At 32.8% G+C, this 26,852-nt stretch overlaps 1 protein-coding gene across 2 annotated transcripts in view; it reads left to right on the top strand.

The window, feature by feature from the left end:
* Positions 1-26,647, top strand: part of LOC128983248 (L-allo-threonine aldolase-like) — a 46,083-nt gene extending 19,436 nt beyond the window's left edge. Inside the window, exons 6-10 of one of the 2 annotated variants that reach the window (XM_054402483.1) lie at positions 19,107-19,289; positions 20,592-20,785; positions 21,510-21,646; positions 24,794-24,918; positions 25,912-26,647. In XM_054402483.1, the coding sequence (XP_054258458.1) occupies positions 19,107-19,289; positions 20,592-20,785; positions 21,510-21,646; positions 24,794-24,918; positions 25,912-26,094 (822 nt within the window). In that variant the 3' untranslated portion in view covers positions 26,095-26,647. The remainder of the gene's footprint in view (positions 1-19,106; positions 19,290-20,591; positions 20,786-21,509; positions 21,647-24,793; positions 24,919-25,911) is intronic. The other variant, XM_054402484.1, reaches the window with a different exon arrangement.
* The last annotated feature ends 205 nt before the right edge of the window (positions 26,648-26,852 follow it).

The raw sequence follows: 26,852 nt of genomic DNA, 5'->3' as shown, positions 1-26,852 counted from the left end.
GCATTACATTGACCAAGGAATACTCTCAAAGTGTAAAGTTTCCCGAACAAAGCTCGGTCCCCAGCTACTTGTCAAACAACGCAATAATGTACGTTATTTCATAAAATTTGTACCTGAGAAATGTACAAATGGAAAATGCATTTCTCGTAAGTGTAAGCAAATCTTAAAATGATAGGATTTGTAATGATACGATCTTAAAACGAGCAATTCAGTATTCTTATTCAAAACACCAAACACCCGCCACTGGATCAAAATATGCCCGCACGGCGCAATCCGGCACGGTGGGAAGCCCCTCTCGTACAATTTAAATTACGTACATAAGCCAAAAATAAAAAAATATGATTTAGAACATTTCACTTTTTGTATACAGAATCCACTGTTTTTAAACTAACCTGACCAAAAAATAAAATAAAGTAGTAGCCGACAAAAAAAGTTCCGTGGAAATTTGCTATGTCACGTTTCATAAAACATTAAAAATAATCGACTTTATTTGAATATTTAAAATGAAAAGTACCGGGGGACCGAGCCGTGGCTCAGTATGTATATTTCGATTGTAAAAGCAATATAAAGGAAACTCGTGTTTTCTTTATAACTAATTTCGGCTTTTATTGTTTAAGTTTCAGTGGAATTTTAATTTACTATGATGTAACTTTAAATGGACAATGCAACACATTAATTTATTTTAATCTTACACATTTCTGTTATTGTAAATAAATCATAGAAATTAAAAAAAAATAAAAGTAGTATTTTTTTTAATACGTTCCTAATGAATGAATTAATATGCGATCACAGGTTAATACAGTAGCAATCAACTACACAGCATTAAAACAGCACAGTGTATGTAAGGGGTGTGATTTATTTCTTGGTACTAAATTAAGTCATTCCTCAAGTATAAGTAAAACTTCAGCATGGGCATACTCTCTAACGTACTAGATATGATGGATTAGCTGAAGGCAGATAAGTCCGATTCAAGCTTATATTGCTTACTATAAAGATTGTTGTAATACAATTAACTTTAACTAGTGGTCGTCCAGTGGTCGAAAACTCGACCAAAAATATGTAATGTACAGGTTTCAAATGATTTAGGCCTAAAACTTTTTTCCCCGTGTGAGTAACTAAGGACTTCTGGATAATTTAAATATGATATTTATATGTTTCTTACTCAGGAACAATGCCGTTCCGGGACACTATATAAATGGACGTTAACGTGATTATAAATTTGCATTTTACATAGTCAAAATACAATAGGTATTGCGCAACCGTGATATGTTAAGTCATTAACCTTGGTTTACTAATAAAAACTACACCGTATGCTTACTCAAACAAAACAAAACTTGCTTACTGTACAGCAATAAATCACGTAAAGAACAAAACAAAATGAAAATGTAGACTAGAAGACTACTGATACCGTAGTCATCCTAGGCTACTACTACATGATGTTTCAGAACAGAAGTATGGGGATAAAAATATTAAATAACTCATAAAACACCATAAAATCATAGTACTGTACTTAAGTCTTTCTGGTAATAATAACAATGATAAAAATAAGATAAAGATAACAATGATGTAAAACACCTCTTATTATTTCTCTTTGTTCTATTCTTCCTTTGGTTTCTCTACATCCACAAGTTGTCATGGTTACTAATCACCCAACGACCCAACCACAAAATATTGTAGTGTTGTGACAGAGACAGGAGCAGACGATTGTCAGTATGTCAGTGTCAGTGCAAGATTGTCAGTCTGTAGGTGCGAGCGTATAGGTTGACCTTGACGATACTGATCGATATTTCTCCGTTTTGCTTCCATCTTATTTTTGTCAAATGAACTGTAATATTTCAATAATTGGGAACCTACTGCACATAAAAATTACCGTAAATAGTTAAATATATCGTTCATATCGAAATATTAGACTGAAAATCACAGTTCATAAAACATTTTCTTGGGATTTGTGAGGTTATATAATATATAGGCATCATGATGATGCGACTCGAGTTAAGCGAGGTTCTACTTTATTTGCAAGTTAAAGTAACAAATAGAATACCCATTATGGTTTGTATTCAATGACCGATGTATTATACAAAATAAATTATAACTTTTTTTGATATTAATCAGAAGCATTTATTACAGCTTGCAGCACTTATTGGTATATATAAATATCCCAGTTACTATTACTTAAAAAAAATAAAACACGAAATTGTGTGGCCATTCAATTTTTATAAACACAGTGTTAAACATTTGACTCTGCAGAATACCGGATGGTAAAGAGTGTTTGGTTTCAAGAAAATAAAATAAAAAATAGTTTAACCTGCTTTACTATTTATTTTGAAAAATAATACATAGGAAACCATAAGGATAGGTATGGGATTGAACTGAAATAATTGCAGGAAAACTTAAATCCTAAAGTCCACAATCTGTACATTGTTAGAGAGCGAGAGAGAGAGAGAGAGAGAGAGAGAGAGAGAGAGAGAGATTTGATAAGGAATCTGAAAAGTAAACAAATAATCGTTTCTGGCGTTCGTTATATTGTACCCCCCTCCCCCCCCCCCCCGTATTTGCACTCGTGACCACTTTTTGTTGCTTCCTTATCATTCATCCGTCCCAAAATATAATTCCTGTAATAGTTTGTTTGTAAAATTGAAATTATTATAAAAATATTTTATCTTTCGAGTGTAGTTTCATGGTTATTCTTATCAGATAGAATAATATCGTTGTCATATGTAATAGTTACTCCTTCGCGTTACGCAATTGCGTAAAAAACAGTTCCAGTATCTCGGACAAGATTCACGTATATTTCTCGAGATAAAGAAAATCCGTATAGTTCCCGGTCCGTGGAAACACTGTAAATACTAGGATAAAAAATATTGTATAAAGGAGAAGTTGACTAAAATTTCAACTGAAGGTAAAAAAAATCAAAATAACTTAAATTATGAGATGATGAACGGGTAGGATCAATATTCAACCAATTATAATTAATTAATATTCGACGATCCTTATTAGAGGTGCATCATATTTATTTGGAGTATGAACATGTTTAAACATTAACACGTAGTCACTATCCCAACACAAATACCCAGATAGCACAGACATATTCATAAGATATCTATTAAACATCTAAATTTGTTAGTCAATATATCGTATAGATATCGTAATATAAACATTTGATATCTTATAAACCTCTTATTTACATTCAGATTTCCGAAAATCAGATATCTAAGAAATGTTCAGGCCAGATGTTCTATAAACATATAAATATCGATATCTGTTGGATGTTTAGGATTAAACGTTTATAAAATATCTATAAATTTGATAGTTTGAAAGGAAATAGATATCTATGAAACCTCTTATTTACATTCAATTGACTAATTTCGATATTTAAGAAATGTTCAGGCCAGATGTTCTATAAACATATAAATATTGATATCTAATGGATGTTTAGGCCTAAACGTTTAGAAAATGTCTATAAATTCCGTATTTAGGACCAGATTTTCATAAAATGTATATAAATGTGATAATTTGAAGGAAAACACTTTTATTTCATTAAAATAAGGGTATTTCCACTTACAAAAGACCTAAAATGAAATATATAACACACTATGCTGCCTAAACAAAAATATTTAACACAAGCTGATAGGTATACGCTTGAGTGGGTCATAATATCTTAAGAATAAAATAACATTCTTACGCTTAATCTAAAAATAGCAATTTAGATGGGACAAATTGTAAATAGGTATTATACAGTACAATTAAAAGGTCAATTGAAATAAAGCTTTAGATATAGAATCACTCAAATATATTCTTTCATAAAAAGTACATATAATTCATTGCCAGTAAAAAACATGTTACAAAAGCCAATGTAATATTAAATAAACCTTTACATTACGTAGATTAATCACTTAATCAATTAATCACTCAAATTTATTCTTTCATAAAATGTAGGCCTACAGTTATTGCTAGTAAAAAACATAATACTTCTTTACTTATAAAACACTCATAAAAAATTACATACACACCATTACTTGTAAAATACGTAATACATTATTTACTAAGCACTTGTATAGTTACAAAAGCCAATGTCTTATTAAATAAACCTTTACATATAGAATCACTCAAATTTATTCTTTCATAAAAAGTAGGCCTACATATAATTCATTGCTAGTAAAAAACATAATACTTATTTACTTATAAAACACTCGTAAAAAATTACATACACTCCATTACTTGTAAAATACATAATACATTATTTACTAAACACTTGTATAGTTACAAAAATTCCACTAGTATAGCAATAGGCTTAAAGTTGGAAAAGGCTCAACCTTTTTTTATGTATGCAAAAAAGGATATATTACAAACCCATTTTGGTATGGATAAATCAAACATTTACTTGAAATTTGTTCTATAGACCATGACTTTAAACAACTGGGTCTTTCCACAAAATATACTCCAAGTTTAGAAGATGAACATGGTTCTGTGTAAAAATCTGAAACTTTAAGAAATTTAGCCCCAACAATATTAATAGACTTTGAATCCTTCACAATATTATATACAATTACTATGCTATTATCATTCAACTTACAACAATTGTTTCCAGATGAAATATTAATGCTAAACTTAGGAAGGGTTAATTCTTTATACTGTAATACACAGGGGTGCCCAGAGGGGGGTACTGTGGCGCGTTTGCGCCACAGGAATTTTTGGGGGGGGGGACTATTTTTGAGGGGATTTTGGGGGGGATATTTTTTTACTAGCTGTCATAATGAATGTATAATTTTGTATAAGCAGCCCGAAAAAGTGTTTCTAAGTAGCTCACTATCAACACCAACAACATTTTGTCGTTCGTAATTAAGATTGCTTCTAAGAATGGTAAAAATGCACCTTGTCATACAATCCTTAACATGCCAGTGTCGAATTTTACTTGCTACATTTGTTTTGGTGGTTCTTTAACTCCAACATCGTCAGGATTTACAAAAGATCCCCTTCTGGAGGTGTCGTCAGAATACGCTACAAACATTTAACACAACACACGAATCGATTACAGATAGGCCTGTACATATCAATTCACGCGTGTACATTGCCGTCGGCAGGACTGGAAGTAAACTGAATCTCAGGTTTATGTTATGACGGACCGACGTGGTCTATGGATTGTCGTCTGCGTTTTCAACAGCTGATATTGGACTATTGTAGTGACTGAGAAGAGTGTTGAAAATATAATGGATTCATAATTAATTGAGTGTTTTCACTCAAAAATGTTGTGCTGTCCCCAGTTTTATGTATGTATATATTTCAAACCCTCAAAGTATTTAATACATTTCCTTTCGTGCAGTACTGTAGAATTTCGAGACCATCATTTTATATCCAGCATATAAGTTGGTTATTATTGTCAATAATTTTGAATGGAAAACTCAATTATGAATCCCATAGTCACTACAATTAGTCCAATATCAGCTTTTGATAACACAGACGACAATCCAGTGACCACATCTTTCTGTCATAACCAGATTCAGTTTATTTCCAGTCCTGCCCGCGGCAATATACACGTGTGAATTGATAGGCCTATCTGATCGCTTTGTGTTTTGTGTACAAACGGATTGTCTGTGACAAGATGCCTTTCTACCATTATTATTTATAAAATACAATCCTGGGGCTATCAACATGTATTATAAGATTACTTCGTCACAAAAACCTTTTGTACTGGTGGCAATTGTGGGTATTTTGCCCGCTCGGCGATTTTTGTAGAAGGCAGCCTGGGAGTGGCGAGCAACAAGTCAGTCTTATTTCAAGACTCTGTCTATAATTTTGAAACAAGATACTTTTTCCAAAATATTATTAATGCACTCAAATGCGGTTTGAATTCTTAAGCCCTGTAAAAATTAACGCCACCTGATATATTGTACAGTTACAGTACACTGTGTTGGAGTAGAGTAATTCACCGAATATATTGTTGAATGTTTTGAAGACGTTGTCTACAACAAACGTTGGCTGACAATACAAATTCGGAATTGTAAATTGAAAAACTTCTAATTCAACCATTATTGTTTCTTCATAATATTGCCAAACGGCTTAATCATTTTCAAAATAAACTTATCACACACTTTTTTAAAAATTTCTATATTTCGGCAATAGCCTTCTTCAGGAACAAACACAATAACAAATAGAAGTGTTTACCACTCTGAATATTACCATTCAGAGTGGTAAACACTTCTATTTGCTATTGTGTTTGTTCCTGAAGAAGGCTAATGCCGAAATATAGAAATTTTTTAAAAAAAGTGTGTGATAAGTTTATTTTGAAAATAATTCAACCATTAGTTAGATATAATAATGTATTGTTAAATGACGTTTCCTATTAAACATTTAATTTTGCTTATCAGCAAGTTTGTTTTATGTACCTCCAAGTTTACTAAATACTTGAAATGCTCGTTCTTTGAGGTAAAGGGGAAATTGTCAGATAAATTGGTGGGGGATTACTCCTTTGGCTTGGGGGGGGGATTGCGCCTCTGGGTTTGGGGGGGATGGGCACCTCTGGTAATACATTGTTGTCTATAACAGGACCATTATTATGACTGTTTTTAACTAGGCCACTACTGGCTTTTAGTAACGTTTCATCGGTACATCTAACTTCAGCTGACATCTTTTCAGCATACCTTCGGGCGAATTGCTGAAGTGGTTTATCTGGCTTGCGAGTCAGGAGCTGTTTAGTAGAGAACATATAGTTCTCAAATGGGAAGGCGCTACAATCATCTAGAGGCCCAAACTGTTCTACATCAGATTTAAGATGGACCAACGCATGGACATTATGAGAAATATACTTTTTACCATAAATGGTAGCAAAGTTAGCAACAAACCATTTCAAAAGGGCGCTAGCATAATCCATATAAGTTTTATGATAAGCTTGGCTAAGGAAAATAGATATTGAAACATTTAAAGCCAAAAAGTTTAGGTATACCGGATAGTCGACCTTGTTTTTTAGAACAATTGGCCCCGTATAAAGAAGAAACTGCCGCAGTTCTGTGGCTTTCCACCGGTTTGCTTCCATTAAAGAACGTGGTTTTCTAGCAAACTCTAAAGGTGTATTATCTTTTAATTGAATTAAATGTTCTGAAATAGATTCAATAATATGATTCGGTAATCTCTTTGAACCCTTTTTTAGAAACAGCCACATTGTTAGTAGTTTTTTTACTACACCGAGACATATCAAGTGCATGTAATCCAACGGAACACATTTTACTAAATCAAATTTTGGTAAATGTACTAAGTCAGTAGTGCCAATATGATATTCTTTCTGGTCTTGGTTTATAAAGCTGCAGTGGGTCCGTAAGGGGGCATCTAAATCAGGGAAATAAACTCGTCTCTCACTGGATTCACCCTTTTGTGTACACCTCGTGCAAGAATAGAATCCTGAATGCCCTTTTGTTTTAAAAACAAAAGCTTTCGCAGGTGCATCACATATTATTGAACAAATCTGTATGTCTATGATAGAGTTTGAAAAATCAGTGTTAAAACCGTTATTTATTAAAGGCACAGCTTCATCAATGAAGTCTTTAAGGAAAGCATTGGAACAAAAAGGTTTTTCATTACCATGGTACACACCGATAGGATAAACACGAGAATCATATGAATCCTTTTTGTCACTTTTGAACATACATAGTATGGGCCAGATTTGGCTAGAAGAACTTTTAGAAATTGGTAATCCATCAATACCAATCTTCAAGTTAATGCTGTTGGGGGTTTCTCCATTCAGTGATTGAAGAAATAAATTTAACGCAATATTCAACCCAAAGTGATGATACTCGCCTGGTGCAACTTTTCTAATTTTAGTGGCACGCGGTGTCTTGAGTAATGTTCGGCTATCTTTCGGTAAACTTGAATATCCTGGTTCATTTCTTTGTATGTCTAAAAATGCATTCAAAGCATTTCCTTTTATATTGAATGTAGTCGCCCAGTTAGCTAATTTCCCCACATAATCTAAGTTACAAATTACAGATTCGGAAACACTAGTGTCATTGTGCGAAGCCAAAGTGTTATTGTTCGTTTCATTTAACACATTCATTTGATTAGGATCATCATCATCAGTATACTGATCAACATCACTAGTCAAACCACTAGAAATATGAAATTCTAAGTCTTCAAGCTCACTAGAACTTATTTGATTTATGTCATTATTGTAATTACTTTCTTCAAGAAATTCATTATTAACTAAAGATAATTTGCTCACAGGTTCGCAACTTAATACACTAGGCCTATTTGACTGTGAAGTAGAAGGACTCTCCAAGTTAAGTGATTCATCATTACATATATCATATTGGAAATGTTGTTCTTCTTGTTTTACTTGATTGTACAAATGCCTTATGGACATATCCTTAAATTTTTTAATTCTTTGTTTAGGCATGTTTAGAAGATTGCATTGGTAACTAAGTAAAATGTAAAGGTTAACTTATCTGTTACCTTGGGGTTTGTTTTAAAACAACATTAATTATGTTTTATGGTAATTGTAGAGAAGCTACTTAGAACAGTATAACCTTGATAATAAGACTATCATAGTGAATTATTAAATAAAGTTTTAGAGGTCGACTTCGAATTTGAAAATTGCACCTTTTATCACGGGATCAGGAGTCCTGTTATTAAGGTTTCATTGCATAAAAAAAAAATCAGTTAAGACACTTATGGCATAAAAATAGCTTAACAACTAACTATTCTTTGGTTGAGTCTTGAGGGTAAAGCTTAACAACTATTCTTTGGTTGAGTCTTGAGGTTGATCGGCTTCTGTAACAATATTGCCCCGTTTGTTCCTAAAAGAAATAAAAAAAAACTATAGTACAAGGCAATGAACGTAACAGTTATTGTTAACAAGATCTTTGGTATGTAGACTGATGTTAATTTAAAACATTAACAAATTGATAGGCTGTTAGCAAAATGTCCATTAGAGAGAAAGGAAATAGAATATTCACAGCTCTTCTTTGCTGCAATTACCTTTTAAAATCAAATTTCATTATGTAAAAATCATTTGTCGTAAATTTTCAACATTCTGGACCTAGAGTATTACTAGTTGCTTTGTCCATGCTTTAAATCGGGATGAGAATGCAGAGGATAAGTTAAAAACAGGGTACTTTAATTCTACTTTTAAAAAATTGCACTACAATCATTAAGGCACATCATCGAATAGGAAAATCTCAATTGTACGGTACCGTACTGCTTACTGTATTTTTAACTAATATCTCTTAGGCCCGTTTAGCAGCTACATCCTTATTTGTGACAGCTGACCAATATTCAATATTGAAAATGTTATTGGTTATAACCCTTTTATTAACATTTATGCTCTTAGGAGAGGGTTATCGGAAAATATATAATTATTGTGGGGGGGGGGGGGGGTTTCTCAAGTATATCTTTAATTTAAGTATGCGGTTGATAGGTGTGCAACTTGGTTTTTTTTAAAGTTCGAGATCCTGTTTAAGTTAACTTTAGTTTATACAAAAGAATTTTTTCACGATGTCAACAGAAACAGTGCTTATATCGTATTAGTCTACTTCAAGACTTACTTTGTCTTTTGCTCCACTCTTGACTTTGCTTGCCGGAGCCAGTCTTTGATGACTCCTTCTATCTCCGAGTCAGTCGTTTTGGCCAATGATGTGTTTGCTCGAACTGAGTCTAAAATAAAGTAAACATCTGTAAAAAAACTCATTGGCAGTGTCACAAATTCAGGTTAAAAATTAACTTTGGTCCTTCTGCTTTATACATACTTTGGAGTGTAACTTTCCTTACGAGTTTTGATGATAATTTTGCAATACAATTAAAATAATTATAACATAAACCTTCTCTTTTCAAACTATAGTACACCATTTAATTTTCTCCTAATGCTCATGATGGTATAATCATATACCTAACTAACGTTTATTTATTGAACACCAAACGGCAAACACCATTTTATATTTAGTCATTGTGCATTAAAACTAAAGCAAAGCCTTGACTGACAGGTGAATCAGCAAGCTAACAGCTGATTGCCTCTGACCGTAGCAGTAATCTCAGGTTAGATAGGCTAAGCCAAATACGATACAGCAAGAGACTACCATTCATTTTTCTTTGTTTCACACATTATTAAATCTTTACCCGTGTATATAATTAAAAAATAATCTATTAACTTTTCTTACCAAATAATACTGATTTGAGTCGAAGATCAGCAAAGACACGCTTCTTCTTAAACCCAAGATAACTGAAATTTTGGGCCAATTCGTCACTGAACATTCTTCGGAGCAGCCTTTTCACTGCTTCTTTTGCGTTTTCCCCACCAACAATAGAGAAATGTTTCACCTGCAGATGAAAGTTGATTGTTACAAATTTCTTTACATTATATTAAACAAAGAAGGGTGACGTGGAGGAAGGTATTGTTGTATGGAGAGGGGGCAATTACATAGAGGAACATGCATCTGATGCTGAAACAAAATGGTCAGAGCAATTAGTTAAGTTTAAATAATAAAAGTTTGAATTTAAATAAAAGAAAATTAAATTCAAGCTTGGAAATTAAAACAACTATTGTATATTTGATTAGGCCTACATTAGTAAATAGTCTATAATTAATCAATTTTTAGTACTTTCACATTCACAAAAACATTCACAAAAATAAAACACAAATTAAAAGAATTAAGTTAACAACAACTATAAGAGTAACAGATGGATGAAATTAGCTGAAAAATATCAAGGATCACAAACAAGTGTCTTTTAATATGCAAATTACAATTTGAAATTGAAAATCTTAACATTAAAGTTATCTTATAGGGAATATCCTGCATTTTTAAAATACATACCATAAGGTCAAAAATCACTTTTTCCTTGAGCTTCTCTTCAAGCTTCTCTAAATCTTGTTGAGTCTCAAGAGGAAAATTTCCCAAAATGGCTGGCACGTCTTCGTCATTTTCTGTTGCTGATGGGTTACCGGTACTACTTTGTTTCGTTATAAGGCTCTCTAACAGTTCTCTTATGATATTTTGGTTGATTTTCAATACTGCGAGTGTTTTTGTTACAGACTTCTTCCATGCTGAAAATTATTATGTGCCTATTAGTTTAGTCATTAAAAACCAATAATTAATAAATAAAAATACTTTTTAAAAATGCCACGTTTTTAAACGCACTAAAAGTATTAAATAATGTATAAAATGTTGAGAGAATAAAATACTTATAAGATTTAAAACGAAAAACGTGAGGCGCATGCTTTATTTACAATTAACTTCACCTATTGAACTATTATGATCTATTGCATGCACATTTCTTCCTAGGTACTTTATAAGTCCAAAAAGTGTCACATTCCAGGGGAAAATGGGTTACGACAGAGGCGAAGCGGAGCGCAGACTACTACATCTGAACCATCTCGAGCTCCTAAATAGGAGTTTTGTGACGAGTTATTTAACATTTTCATTACTTCAACATACATAAGAATGTTAGTGGACTTTAAAACCACTTACAATTTACGTACGGCAACATTAGGTACCTATATCAGGTGTTTAAAAATACTAAGTTATTGGCCTAGGCCTATTAACTTACTTGTACCAAGAGAAAATCCCAGAAAGCATAAGTTAGATTTGAGCCTGTAAGACAATTAGACTAGGCCTACTTTGACAATCTTAGTTCTTACCTTCATCATCCAAGATGTGAGACGTGGTGGGCCTTTGAAGGGGTTGTGATTTTTGAGTGGTAGGAGTGCTTATATTGAAATTATAGTCATTATCTATAATCCCCCGTTCTTTTGGGGATTCAAATGAATCGATGTTTGGGAGGATATTTAGGCCTTCAGCAAAATCTTCGACATCTGATTTATCTGATCTATCTCTTGGTGGCTCTCTGTTTTTAAAAAAATCAGTTTTTGGTCTTTTTGGATTGCCAGCACAATATTCGTCCTCATCAGAACTTGAGATGTATTTGGGGTTGGGAATTTTATTTCTCTTGATATTTTCTTGGTCACTATTTACGTTGGATGCGATTTCGTACCCCCTACTTTTCTCTCGGGCCAGCTTCAAGGAATCTGAAAATAAGATAATAATACTGTAGTGCTGTACTTGGGCCGTTTCAGAATATCGCTTCAACTACTGTACAACGCCTAGCCTTAATCATTGAAAATTTGAAAAATAAAAAATTTGGTTAAGTAAAACAGTAGGTCTACCGGTAGACTCCCTCTCAACCGACTGGACCTAGGGATAACTGAAAAGGTTGGTTAAAACGGGCAATCCCTTATAACTTAAACAATTTAAAGTGCTAGGCCTATTCATTTTGGAATTATATAGGTAGGCCTAATCATTATTCTGAAGCTCTGAAGGATTTTTAGCACTCAACAAACGCAAACTTTCAATGTCTTCTTACTTCTCTCAGAAATAACTGCACTTGCCTAGCACAAAACGTAGGTATAGAACAACTACAACATTCAGTTGGTGTTAGTTTATCCGTAAAGCAGTATAAAAAGAAAAACTACCTAATCGTAAGAGCCGATAGTCTCGTTTTATCCCGCATCCCGCACATGGTCTAAAAAGTCCTATTTTAGGGATAAAAATCCCAAAGCAAACGTAAATGGCAGCACCGCGCAGCTCATGCGCACTAGCCAGCAAATTGGCGGCAGTGGGCAGATATTACAACACTGAGACTGAACGTTTAGATAAAACAATCTTCTTTCAAATGTGTTAATGTTTTTATATCCGTTCCAACTTTCAATATATACGTTAGAATCAATTAATAATATTTTCATAACAGCTTCTTCAATAAAACGAAGAATCACACCTAAATAACCTTGTATCTTACTGGTTTTCTACCACAAACATAGGCGTGAAAAGTAATTAAGTTAAGTTACGTTGATCGAAAAAATAAATTAAAGTTTTACAGTTAGGCCTATACAGTCTATTTATGACCCAAGTTAATGCTAGGCCTAGGCCTGAGTCCAATCTTGGCAATCATCAATTTTTTATCATAGAAAGGTAGAACCATAAGTTTTTTAAAACCCTCCAAGTGTCTCTAGTTTTGGTCTTAATGTTCGCCCATTTATTGCGCAATCGCAGGGTTTTATTAAAATATATCTTAGAAACTTAAAAACAGTGTAGGCCTACAGTTTACTGTTTTATACCTACATCATTTTGTTTGGGAAATTTTGGGCTTCAATGTACATAAAACATGACAAAAAAATGTTCAACAATTTTTGTAGGGTTAACATTTCTCAAAAATTATAAAATAAATGAAAAAAAAAATATGTTTGTGCTCAATAAATTGCTATAATTTATAGGTCTACAAATATTTTAAAATAGCCACTTTGTTCAGAATTTTATGAGGATTCCAAAAATATAATAATATAAGGAAGTAGGTTTGCAAATAAATAAGTTATGGGCAAACAACAGATTTCGGTACATAGCCTAGCGTTTAGCTAAGAATGCATAGCCTAACCATAGCTAACTTAGGAATCTGGCTAGAATTTACATCAACATTACTACCTACTTCTTCAGGATCATCAACCAGCCCTTCAAAATCACTTAAATCTTCTTATAATGCACCACGTAAGTTATATCACTTTTGATTTTTAACACTAAAACAATGATAAACGTAACGAAACATAACTTATCAGTCATAGGTGCGAGGTTAACCAAGCTGTTTACAAATACGCACGTCAGCTGTCTGCTACAATATTTTTGGAACTAAAATAAAAAAGCGTTTAGAAACAGACATCAGGAGAAAGCTCTGAATCTGCTGAAAAAAACGATACCTAACTCGATCCAGTTCCGATTCAGTCAGTCCCAGAGCCATCGCTGTAAACAGTGTTTGTGAGTCGCAAAAGCGACGCATAACACCACGGCGGGTGTGTTATGAGTCGCTTTTACGACGCTTAACATTCGGAGGGTTAAGTAGGCCTAGGCGGCTATAGGCCTAAGTTGATAACAGAAATGAAGAGCACTAACTTAGGCCTAGGCCTACTTAGCCTAGTTAAGTTCATAGAAGAAATAGGCCTACTTATTCAAGTACATAGAAGAAATAGGCCTAGGCCTAGGCTTGAGCTATTACAAATTAGGCCAAAAATATTGAATTGACATAGCCTAACTTAAGTTTACCACAAGGCAAAGCCAAACTAGGACGAAGCTGAGATAACTCATGCCTAAACCTTTTTTCGCCTGAAACAGACAGCGGGGTGGGGATAAGTTACCTATTCATGCATAAGTTATAGGGGCCCTAAGCTAAGAAACTACACAAGTATTTTTAAGTTAGGTTAGCCAACACTTTAGCTTACTTCACTAACTTAATTAGCCTAGGCCCAACTTATTGAAACTTAACTTACCAAAGGTTTTGAAAACCCTGACTTCATATACTTTCCAGGTGTCTGGGTCAGGGGTAGCAGCTTTCTTTATCAATGAACTAGGGTGGAAGGACTTCTCAGGCCAGTAGCACTTTTGATTCTCCTGGAATAACCATGTTGCTGGGACGGCTTCTATTTCCCCCCTCGACACAAATTCGACCACTGCCCAGTACGGCATTAGAAAAACAAATTCCTATTTTAATCTGAAAAACTGTTATTGGGCACGGAGTTAAAACGAACAGTAACAGAACAGGCGTTGTGAAATAGAGATGAAGAGAAAGCCAGAGAGAGAGAGGCGAGGCGAGAGACGATCAATAACTTAATAATATAGCACAATAGAATGGCGGAAGCAGGGAGCTATGACTATGACTATGATGGCGATGGCGACGAGGTCCAGCGGTCCAGCTCAGGTCGGCGAGGTTTGGAATAGGATTGAGGAAGAAGAATGATTGCGGGGTGGGAGGTGTCGAGGTGTGGTAGAATAGAAAAGTGGAGTAGTTAGTCAAATTCAATCTATTTATCTATATTTATTTTTGTAATTAAATAAAGTAATTCCGACATTAATTTTAACGTGGCTAGCTTTAATTTATTTTGGTTAAAGAAACGTTAATATTTATTTGAACCTATTGAAGTAAATAAAACTATTTTGTTGATAAATTAATGGTTTTCCTTTATATAGTTCCCGGTATGACCAATTTACCATCAGTTTCCTGCCTGTGTTTTTTTTCTATTGTACGAATGGAACTGCAAAGAGTAGCCTAATCCAAGTATAAGATAAGCAAAACCAGCCTACAAACTAAATACTATATAAAAAATTTGGTTCTGAATATTATAACTTCCTATATAGCTTATAGCTTTACCTAGGATTTAAAACGTTAAAACGGCTATAGATGTGTCATTAATTATTTGAAGTACCTTTTCTTAAACAAATACATATATATATGTGTGTGTGTGTAGTGTGTTGAAAATGTTGGGGGCAAATTAATACACAAAAATTTTATAGAATAATTATTTGTGTTTTCATCTACATAAAGGTGTGTTTAATTCTAAAAGTATTTTTATAATTTATTACAGTAAAATATCGTTCAATATGTTTTGTTTTAATTAGCTTTTGTGTTGTTTTAGTCTATAAATAAAATTAATTAATATACTTTGATATTTGTCATGAAAATGGAAATTTAATAATATTAAAACAAATCCTTTAATATAATAACCAAATTCTTAATAATAATATTTATTTAAACAATATACACAATAAGGACACAGGTATAGAGGGAAATGAGAAAAACTATAGTTAATGTATATTAATAGACATCTTGAAGATATTCATAATCAATATTCTATAAACATTTTAAATTAGATATCCATGGGATGTACATACATCTCCAAAATGATCTGTAGACAAATATATACCTTTTTGGATGTTGATCAGACATATAATTTCAGATATCTTATGAATGTTTAGATTGATATGTCTTATAAATATTTAAAGAACTCTATAAATATCTTTGGACATAAATCAACCTAAATAGATATCTGTCAGACATTCTGTGCTATCTGGGTAGTAACAAGGAGTAAACGAAGGTTACAGACCGCTGGGTTTTACCGCTACAAAGTAGGGTAGGGTGCCGTACTGGCTACACTACTCCACGATAGAACACACGATGAGACAGTCTCCGCATTGGAATTGCAGTTACGCTTATCGACACAGGCAGCAGCACCGGTTTGCTGTTTTCATACGTATAAAGTGCACGGGAAGCCATACCTGACTGGCTTATGGGAGAGCTGACTGGCTTTCGGGCGGGTGACTGCCACACCGAGTAAATTACCAGCGCACTGACTGCCAAACCGGGTGGGCACAAAAGTATATATTTATATATATATATATTTATATATATATATATATGTGTCCGTCAGCACGATAACTCGAACAAAAATTATCCGATTTTGATGAAATTTGGTATAAACGTGTAAACCTACATTTATTTGAACGAGTTCGCGAACCAGCATGATCGGACCATGGGAACAGGGGTTTATGGGGGGTTTTATGGGGTAAAAATGGGTTTTTCCCATTTTTGACCCTAAAAACATAAAATTTTGGAATTTTTTTCTCAACCATTTTGTAGAGCTTAAAAAAGTAAATAATTTAGTATATTGAAACATTGTTGTATGCCTAATGGTTACGGAGAAAATTCAAAAAAGTGCAAATTTAAAATTCCCATGTTATTCTTACGGAGAAAATGAAAACTGTTGTGGTTTACTTGTTTATGGATATATATTGATAAAATTTGGCAAATTTATTTATTTCATCCTATACTACTGACTTATGGTCGAAAAACGCTTTTTACCTTCCCTGTAGCAGCAAACCTAAGCACTCGTTAAATCTAAATGTTATTTAAATTGAGAATAAATATGTCTTATATATGGAAATATTTTAGTAAAAATGTAATCAGACAAGTTGAAATTCGCTTAGTTTGCAGGTTTGCTGCGGCGGGGGTATTGTTTACATTTGTGCAGATTGTTTACATTTGTGCAGAGAAGGCAATAAATAATAATAACATTCCTACAGCTGTTAGTTAAAACCATTTAAATGAAGCTACAGACAGTTTCTTCATGAAACAGTTGCTTCATATTGATTAATAAACTATTTCTTGCCATGGAGACTAAATAAGTTACATTGAAAAAATGCATTTTGTTTTGGTGACTATAAAAAAGGTATTTCAACGTTTGACCTGATTTGTGTATGATTCTGTTTTGAGTATTGAATGTTCTGACTTATAAAAACATAGTGAATAGCTGTATGATATTGACAATTTAAGGTGTATTGTGAAAACCAAAGCATTCGTAAAAGAGGTCTAAACATAAATTAGATGCAATTATTCCTTAAACGACATAAGAGGTGTGAGATTGCACAATCGTCAATTGTCTTAAAAGTGTTTAATATTTTTATTACTAAATATGCATTTGAAGACATGGAGTGTTTATTAATATTCTTCACTGTCTATAATATTATGCCTGCTTCGGAAATGGGAAGCTGATTTGAAATTTCGACTACATCTTGAGCAAACAAAACCACCTACCCCTTACACCACTTTTAGCTGAACCAATCTTTCATACACGTATTTTTCAAAGGTAATATACGTGATAACAACCAATTTTCTACCTTTAAGAGATTTTTTAGTGCTGGTGGCTGAGGAATAACTTTCTTATTGTTCCAAAAGGCTTGAGACATTACTGTATTTCGTTTTATAATGTAGAAGTACACCAATTGCAGGAAACGATGTCTGGCATTTCAATGTCTCTAGGAAAGACATTCTTTTTTCATTAGGCCTAATAAATGTAATGGACAACTCTTTGTTTTTTTAAAGGAAAATCCAAAAATGTTAATTTTTATACCCATTGATTATGTAAACTGAACAGGTGACTCAAGCAGTTTAAAAATAATGATTGTTCTGTGGCACTTTTGATTGTTTCAAGCAGTTTTGCTTATCAAAAAACTTCAAGTAATTAATATATAACAAATTATACAGTCACTAAAAATCATGAAATAATTTATTTTTGTAAAAAAATACGACCGACTTCAAAATGCTCTAAAAAGAATGAAATAATTTCAATAAAGTAAACTTTTGTATTAGGCAAGCTCACGTATTTTAAGTCGGCGCGGCTCTATGATGATTTCTGATACAAAATTGAAAGAGTGTGTCCATATTGCAGGTGACTATCTATAACTAAAGGTGTTAATCTGCATGTCTTTTTCATAGTTAATGCGTTAAGTGTTATTTTATTACCGTCATCAGAGATCGGCATTATAGTGGTATTAACGAGTATCTTTAAAAAGATTATAACGCATTTAAATGTTTCTAACTTGGAAAAGTAACGTTTTAATACTAAACTAGCTTCTTTTCCCTATCATAATATCAAACTAAATTATTTTTCTATTCATATAGAACATTTGTGTGTGTTATTTTCATAATGCATTTATATTATATTATTCTGAAGTAAACATAAAATACAAGAAAATATTTCCTTTAATATATAAACAAAACAGTTCAGTATGTTTTTTATATATTTATGTTATCCAGCTACAATTTATTGATTTTCAAAATACACACACAATATTTAATTTCAATCATATTTGCAGTTTGAGCCGCGCCGACTTGAAATACGTGAGCTTGCCTAATACAAAAGTTTACTTTATTGAAATTATTTCATTCTTTTTAGAGCATTTTGAAGTCGGTCGTATTTTTTTACAAAAATAAATTATGTATCCTGAAGCCTGTTGTATGTTTTATGGTAATGATTTTATGTTTTAGTGCACTGATGTTGACTAAATTTGTTCAACTAAACTTTTTGCGTTTGAAATTAAAGCCTTGATAAATTAACACTTTTTTGTAATGTTTTGAAACATATATAAAGCCTATTGATTCACAACTTCTAGATAAAAAAAGTGATATTTAAGAGGAGTGCATGGGTTTGGGGGGCAGATTGGCTACTGAAACAGATTCGCTACAGGTATAAAACTCACTGACCATTCTACGCTGTTTTAAACACTACCCTCCTTAGACTATGTATATAAAAAAAAAATTTGTAATAGTAATTTTTTCTTTAATTATTAGCCAATCTGTGGATGACCAGAGGCTTTGCCATGTAGGCCAAGTATTCCTGTTAAGGAATATTTCCCTTCGGAAGGCTTTAAAAGCGGCCTATACCTTTTATATTTTTCCTGTAGGTTCACTGAGTTCTTTGTGTTTTAAAATGTTTTGCATTCAACTGATAAACCATTAGTTTGTCAAACTGATAGGTAGCAGGAGTGCAAATGACAACCGTCAAAAACTTGCCAGACGGGACGTGGGATTTGGACGAGATGCTGGACAAGATAAGAGACGACTCCAATGTGCACACTGCACAAACATCCCTTATCTGTTTGGAGAACACCCACAACTGGTGTGGAGGAAGGGCACTGCCGTTAGGTTGGGTGGAGAAGGTAATCTGCTATAGCCTACCCTTTAACTTTAAAGCAAAGTAATATTTTTTTCCAATTTTTTTGTTAGATCATGAGATTATGCTTCAAGGTACAGTATCGTCTCTACTACCCAACCGAAACTCGCTCCTGTAAAGTTGGGTGACTTTCAAAATAATAAACACCAATAACCTATATAATAACATAAAAAATTAAAATAAATAAAGTCGAACGTCTATAAGTCGAATTTCGAGGGGCAGGGGAAGAATTGTATTATCGAGGTATTCTTAATAAAGGGTTGGAGGTATAATACTGCCATTATTCGTCTTATAGAGGCTTCTCCTCACTCTGAGACAAGGACTGAGGAAGGAGGATGGGTGGGGGTCTCATGTTGAGACAATCTTCTGTTTGTTTTGAAAACTACATACTATGGAAGTTAAGATCGAGAGACATTTAGTCTTTTAGAGGTCCCATTCGTATTGTAGAAGTTTTGTGCTAAGATTATTTGTTGTATAGAGGTTAATCAGTCATAGCCCATGTCACAAACAAAACTGTGTTATGGAGGTTTTTAACCTAATTAACTTATTATGTTGTTCAGAGGTGCCTTTAGCATTGACCTTTATGAAAGTGTCAAGGGGATGAAAAAAAATGGTCTTATCGAAGAATTTGTTTTACCGAGGTTCGTACTAATGAGGTTCGATTGTAATAATGAAATAAACAAATAAAAATATAACAAGTTTAAGTTTTCTCCATTAGCCATCCACAAACATAAGTTTTTCTTTCATTGAAACCATTAATTTTCCCCGTTTTGAAACCTTCATAATAAATAACATAAAAATAACCGATAGGTACACCAAAAACACCTGTACTGGAACTAAAAAAATACTCGCCCACACATCACTCAGCCACAGTTCGCTCTGTGCAGTAAGAAAGTACAGTGAAAAACAGGTTTATCCAGCCTGACGTTTATCTTATGATTACAGACAGGGGCTGCAAGGACCCCTCACTGGTAGGGCTGTCACTATGGTGTACAGCGATACCACTTGGAATTGTAACTTGATTTCACACTAGTCTATTGTTGGTAGGGAGGTTTGGATCAATTTACTACTGTAAACAAATCTTGAAAAATATTCAATACAATCAAAAACAAATAGACCCCAGGTTCATTTAGAATGGACTTCTAAAACCTGATATTTGAATTTAAGACAAATTGTCCAAACCTATTTAATCTAGCTGCTTAATGTAATGAATTAGAACCCAGCATCCTGGTCCAGGACCTCAGCATTTGTCTGTAATCTGTATCTGTAACACTGTTATGTTTGACAGCTGGCCCAGATCGCCCGAGAAGTAGGTATACCGTTGCACTTGGATGGTGCCAGAGTATTTAACGCTGCATTGTCTAGCGGGGTCAATGTGGCGGAGCTGGTCAAGGACTTCTCCTCCGTCTCTGTTTGTCTCAGCAAAGGTCTTGGAGCTCCGGTTGGGTCCTTGTTGGTTGGAGATAAACAGTTCATAAACAGGTTAGTGTTTTAAAACTGTTTGATACCTTACTAAATGTTAATTACTGCATCATAAAAGTACTATGCCTTTTTCTTTTTAGGTTATTAATTTTTATTTCTACCTATGGCAATATAGTGTGTAGTTTAATACTACTTTACATCCTTAGCTTAATCTTTCTACTTAATTTTATCAAAGTGAAAGTTGTGAATATGTCAAATTGATATTAACATGAACAACTTTGGACCAATTGAGCTGAAATTTTGCAGGAATATAACTAATATACTACAGGATGGACAGTGTCCTATATTAGGTTGGAACTCATTGAGATCGGGCCTAATGCAAACTTTGTAATCTTATCATGCTATAACAGCTGTACATAATTTTACCCAAACTTCTTTCCATTAAAAGTTATATTGACTGGCAGTTGGAATTTTTTTTAACAGACAAATTTCAATTTGATAACACCTTTAAAATTTAAAACTAACATAAAATTTCTCAATTTTGAACATTAGACTAATGGGTTGCCAAGTAGCCATGATGCTTTTTTGAACATCTAGCCAAGGATGCAATTTAGTCCGCCGGCTTACCTGATCAAGCATTGTCAAAAGCAAGTACTACTGATATCAAGAGCTCGCTAATTAAACCATCTGCGATAGGGAGAGTAACAAGCATATTTAGCAAAAACAGTAAATGAACTCTTTAAGCCCATACATATGTTACTTTGTTTTGTTGGTGACACTCCAGAGCTCGCCGCATGAGGAAGGTGCTAGGCGGGGGCTGGAGACAAGCAGGGATTATAGCAGCAGCGGGGATATTTGCCCTAGAGCATATGGTAGAAAGGCTCGCAGAGGACCATGCAGCAGCTAAGATCATAGCCCAAGGTAAAAATGATACTTAAAAAAAATTATAAATGTAACAAACAATTATGGACTGAACTATTAAAAGGATGCAGGGAAAAGATAAATTAGTAAGGAAATTCATCTAGGCCCTATCCATCCATTTCATCAATCTTTATTTTGAAAAATAGCTCGATTAGCTCTATAGCCACTGAGAAATTAGGGATCAACTGAGTATTAATACATAGAATTATGCACTTTAAAAGCAATCCAGTGTGAGATTTTTATTTCTGTAAAAAATAAAAATAAATGCAAAAAAATTAGTGTTTAAGTAGGAACCAAAGCATTAAAGCAAACTAATTTTCATTTAAGAATTTTGTAGTTTCTCAATATTTAAAATACTAATTAAATGGAAAGAACTAAACAATCCTATCGCCCACTGAACCAAGTGTTTTTCATTGAATTGAGTTTGGCAACATTTTCTGTCTCTGAGAATAGAACTTTGCCAATTCCAGACAAATTTGATTAAGATCGTTGGGAATTCTCCATTCCTTCCTTGTAATGGTTTATACCCTTAATCCCACTAAAGGGTGTCATAAAACCTTTTTTATTCTTACTGTAAGATTAACTTATGAATGCAATAGTAGCTCAGACTTTAATAAATTAAGCTTAACATAGCTGTATTAATTGCTTTCTTTCTAGTCCACGACTATGTGAAATTAAATTCTTAATTTACATACGTAGTTCTCATATCTTCACTATTATTTTTTATTACATTTGTATTCATCTATTTACTTTATAACAGTTAAAGACAGGGACCAAACACCATTTGCGAACCTAAGATATCGATAAAATAAATCGCCACTGTGTACAAAAATTACTTTAAAACTTAAACCAATTTAATAATGTTACATTGCAATTTTATCTATTTTACATTTTGAGAGGTACAAAAGATAAATATAATATATGTTTTGTTGAAAATGGCATGTGTTTCTTTATAAGTTAGTTTATTTCTCTGTTATCCATAATATTATAAAGAAGAGGTAGTGCCTGTGTGTCTCTATGTCTTTTCACTTTCTTACAAACAAACTAAATATTTTAATATTTTAGACAACCATGTGGTAGGCTTATTTACAGTAGACTCCCTCTTATCCGGACACCTTTTAACCAGACATTTGGTTTAATCGGACTACACTTGGCGGAAATGACATCTCTTAACTGAACAATTTTTATCAGCATATCGGTTTAACCGGACTAGAGGCAGGAAGTGGGCGGTAATGAAACAACTGTACTCGTGGGAAAGATTTGAGACCAGTGATCACGTGTCTAAATACAATGCTCTCCTAAATTTAAGTCAAATACGCATTCAAACGGTCCTTTTAACGAGTTTTTGGGGACGTCCATTTAACCGGAAAAACCGTTATCCGTACTGGCCTCGGTCCCAGAGAGTCCGGATAAGAGGGAGTCTGCTGTACTCTAAGATTGTGTCATTGATTTGAGAAAGTAAGTTCAAGATGCTGTAAGGGCAGCTGTATCAACTTTGGCTCGGGCCCTGAGTTTTAAAGTTAAGTTAAAAAAAAATAATTTTTCTAATAGTATAGTACAGTTTTGTGGAAACCGGAGAAAATTACATTTACTGTTTGCATGTTTTAATTTATATTTTTAGGTTGTTGTTTAGAATGTTTAACTACTAAACATGGTGATGTGATAAAGTACACATTTTTTAGCTAATAAAGTAATAGGTGTTTTCAAAACAAAGATACAACCTAAATGTACATGTTTTTATTTAAGAGAGATAATATTTACATTAACATATTTATTGTGTAGTTTTCTGATTAGTTTAAACTACCACCACAAACTTAGAGGATTTTTGCCCAGGGGTATCTACCATTCAGGCTTTTCTTTTAAATCATTGACTTTGGATAGTACAAACTGTCACACTCTACTACACTTTGAATTATATTTTCAAATCTGAAGATTTTGTGGTAGGTTAGCCTACACTTGAGTGTGATGATGTTGGAATGATATTGAATTCCATTTTAATTTCTTATTTTGCACTTGCTGACACTTGTTTGCATTTTGATTAACTTATGGTGGTGTTTTGCTACACAGCTGCTTAAATTTAACAAAAGAGACTACTACTACAAAATAAGCTGTATTGACATGAGAAACAAGTCCGAAACTATAATTTAATATATCATTAGTCAATGGTTGTTTACTTTTGTTACGTTAATCAATGGCAAGTGTGTAACTATTTTTTAATATGTAATCAATTGTATAAGTGTGTAAATGAAAATACTATGAACTATGGAACCGAAAGGGTAAAGTAAGATTTAAACCCACTGTTTGTATATGTGATTTATAACCATACAATTTTTAGGATTTTTAACAGTGACATTTTTATATTGTTCTTTTTGCTTATCTTGAAATTGATGTAATGAGCTGCAGGGATAGTAGAACAATTTGGCCAAACATAATTATTATATGTAATTCAATCTCAACTTATTGATTTGTTGCTTCATGACAATATCCTATTTCAAGATTAATTTTCACCCACTTACTTTTGGTATAAGTAGGTATTTCAAGTAAACACACTTTTAAGTAAGCCTAACTTTAAAATTTAAAAATAGTTTCATACGTGTGACAGCGCTACTAATTTCTTGCTAGGTAGACTAATAAATTTTCACCAATTAGCAGAATAAAAAAAAAAATATATATGTATACTTATATCAAATGAAAGCGGTGCAGGTAAATTTTGTTTCTTATATTGATCATCGATTTGTAACTATTTCATACGATGAACTTGAAGAAATATGTTTTTCCTCCACTACCACTCCCCCTTGCAAAGCAGGGGTATAGCGACTAGTTGATTAATATCATCTTCAAGCCTTTTAAGTTGCTGTGTGTCAGAAGTAATGCAACTGGTGCTTTTTGGTCACTGGCTCTTAGTTAGTAAACTAATATGAACAAATTTTATCCATGAACAACATCAATTGGATTTTTTTTAATGGCTTACAAAGCAGGTTTGACAGAGCCTGTCCACCAAGAACTTATTTAAAATTCACTTTATTGCATCATGAATAATTGTTAAGTAATTTGAAAACACAATCTTTTATTTAGCTTTATTTTGTATTAGAGTGTTAGTTTTAAGTGCTTACTAAACAAGTGTATAAAATGTGGATTTTGTCCCAGCAATTGCTGTGATGGGTAGTAGTCTGGTAACACTTGACCCTGACCAAGTACAGTCCAACATGTTGTTTGTGAGCCTCCCTACACCCCATGTGACTGCAGCTGATTTCTGTCAAAGACTGTACCAGGTAAATACAACATCAACTTGATGATACCAATGGCATTTTTATACATCAAAATTTGTTTACAGAATTACAGGTTTTTTTATAAATTAAGTCTGAAAACATACTGATTAGAGATGGATGGGTCCAAACATCTCGGGATGATTTCTAAAAACATCTTCTCAATCTTTGGGATAGGATGAAATTTAATTTGTGATTTTCTTAGACTTAAGACGTGATTCATCCCAACCATTAGAGATTCCAGAGAGATGTTCGTACTATGAACGGTGATGTCCCCGTCCGTGATCATGGATTCTACTTTGTTTTTTTTTTATAATAATTGTTAACAGCTAAGTGAAAAATAAAGACAAAAATACATGCAATGATTTTGCAATTGGTTGTTTCAAGACAAGTATACTCAATATATTTCTGAAACTATAAAGTATAAATTTAATTAAATACAGAAAAGAGGGTATTATTTTAAAGTTATTGTTTTTCTATGGTTTTATTTAAACCTATACTCAATATATTTCTGAAACTATGAAGTATAAATTTAATTAAATACAGAAAAGAGGGTATTATTTTAAAGTTATTGTTTTTCTATGGTTTTATTTAAACCTATACCGTTCTCTTTGTTTAATTATAGGTAAACCAAAATATTTTTAATTTTTACAATATTTAAAAACTGTTTAAGATAAAGGGAAAATTTATGGATATTAAATGTATTTCCAACAATAACAAATATAAAATAGTAGGCCTACCGTTGTCACTTGAATAATCTGCGCAAAATATATTTGCTGTTCTTAAGAAACCATTTTTCAAGTCCAGTAAATAAACTCTGCACTTGCATGGTTAAAAAACCTTGTTTTCATAGTCCAATCTTGTATGTTATAAGTAGTAAAAAAGAAAAAAAATGCTTTTTAGTCAGTCATAAAAAAGAAATTGATAAAACCTTAAGCCTGTATTCACAATGCTAGACTGATCATAGAAGATTTTTAAGTTTAGCTTTTATTTGTGCAGGTAACAGAAGAAGAAGAAAAGTATCTTGGCAGTGAAAACAGTTGTGTCATCAAGCTATTTAAAGTATCATCAACCCTGGTGAGGATGGTGGTCTGCTGCAACATCAGTGCTGACGACGTGCAGGCGGCAATACGGAAGCTGCAATATGTTGTGAAGGAATATGATTCTAAAGCAAACGTGTGATTAAATGTAGGATTAGCAAATGTTTGCTGTGTTAATCATTCAAAAAGTATTTAACATTTTCCATTTTCGTTCCATTCTCACTCAACCAAAGTGCAATGAAGAGTACTAGAAAAGGTCTCTGTCATAATAATTATTTTAAATAATACCCAATATTGTTTTTTTATAATGTTTTGGTATCAAAATGCCTTCACACATCTTGAAGTATCAATAACCTTTAGTCCTATGCCTTGCTTATGTTAAACCATTATCTTATGCATATTTAGTTATTTTGAGATTTTAGCTTTATAAGTATAATGAATCCATCTTAATAAGATGGCCTTTAAAATGAAAATGCCTTTAAAATGAATTAATCTAAATATTTATCAACAAAAATGCTACCTGTGATAGGATTATAATTGTTACCAAGTAAATGTTAGTCCACTAAAGTATTTACAAGTGTATGTAACTATTATTTATTTATGAATAATTAATAATTTTTTAACAGTATTCTTAGTTTTCTTGCGTATACCTACAGTGAAATGTAATTTTTTGTATGAAATAAATAGATAAGCCTTTACGTAATAAAAATGTATTTATAAACAAGTTAACTACAAATTTCTTATTATCCATAAAATAGCATGAGAATTTAAAATCTACAGTTTTTCAGAATTTTTTTTACCATTTTAGAGTACAACAATGCTTCAATAGCCCAATATATTAAATTATCTATTTATTTAAGCTCCACAAAATGGTATAGGATGAAATTGCAAAATTGTATG

The sequence above is a fragment of the Macrosteles quadrilineatus genome, unplaced genomic scaffold (assembly GCF_028750875.1).
Source record: "Macrosteles quadrilineatus isolate MER2022 unplaced genomic scaffold, UCM_ALF_1.0 Scaffold_1__1_contigs__length_201487025, whole genome shotgun sequence".
Lineage (NCBI taxonomy): Eukaryota > Metazoa > Arthropoda > Insecta > Hemiptera > Cicadellidae > Macrosteles > Macrosteles quadrilineatus.
Note: the sequence above shows the minus strand (reverse complement) of the source record. Positions and strands in the feature narration are given on the sequence as shown.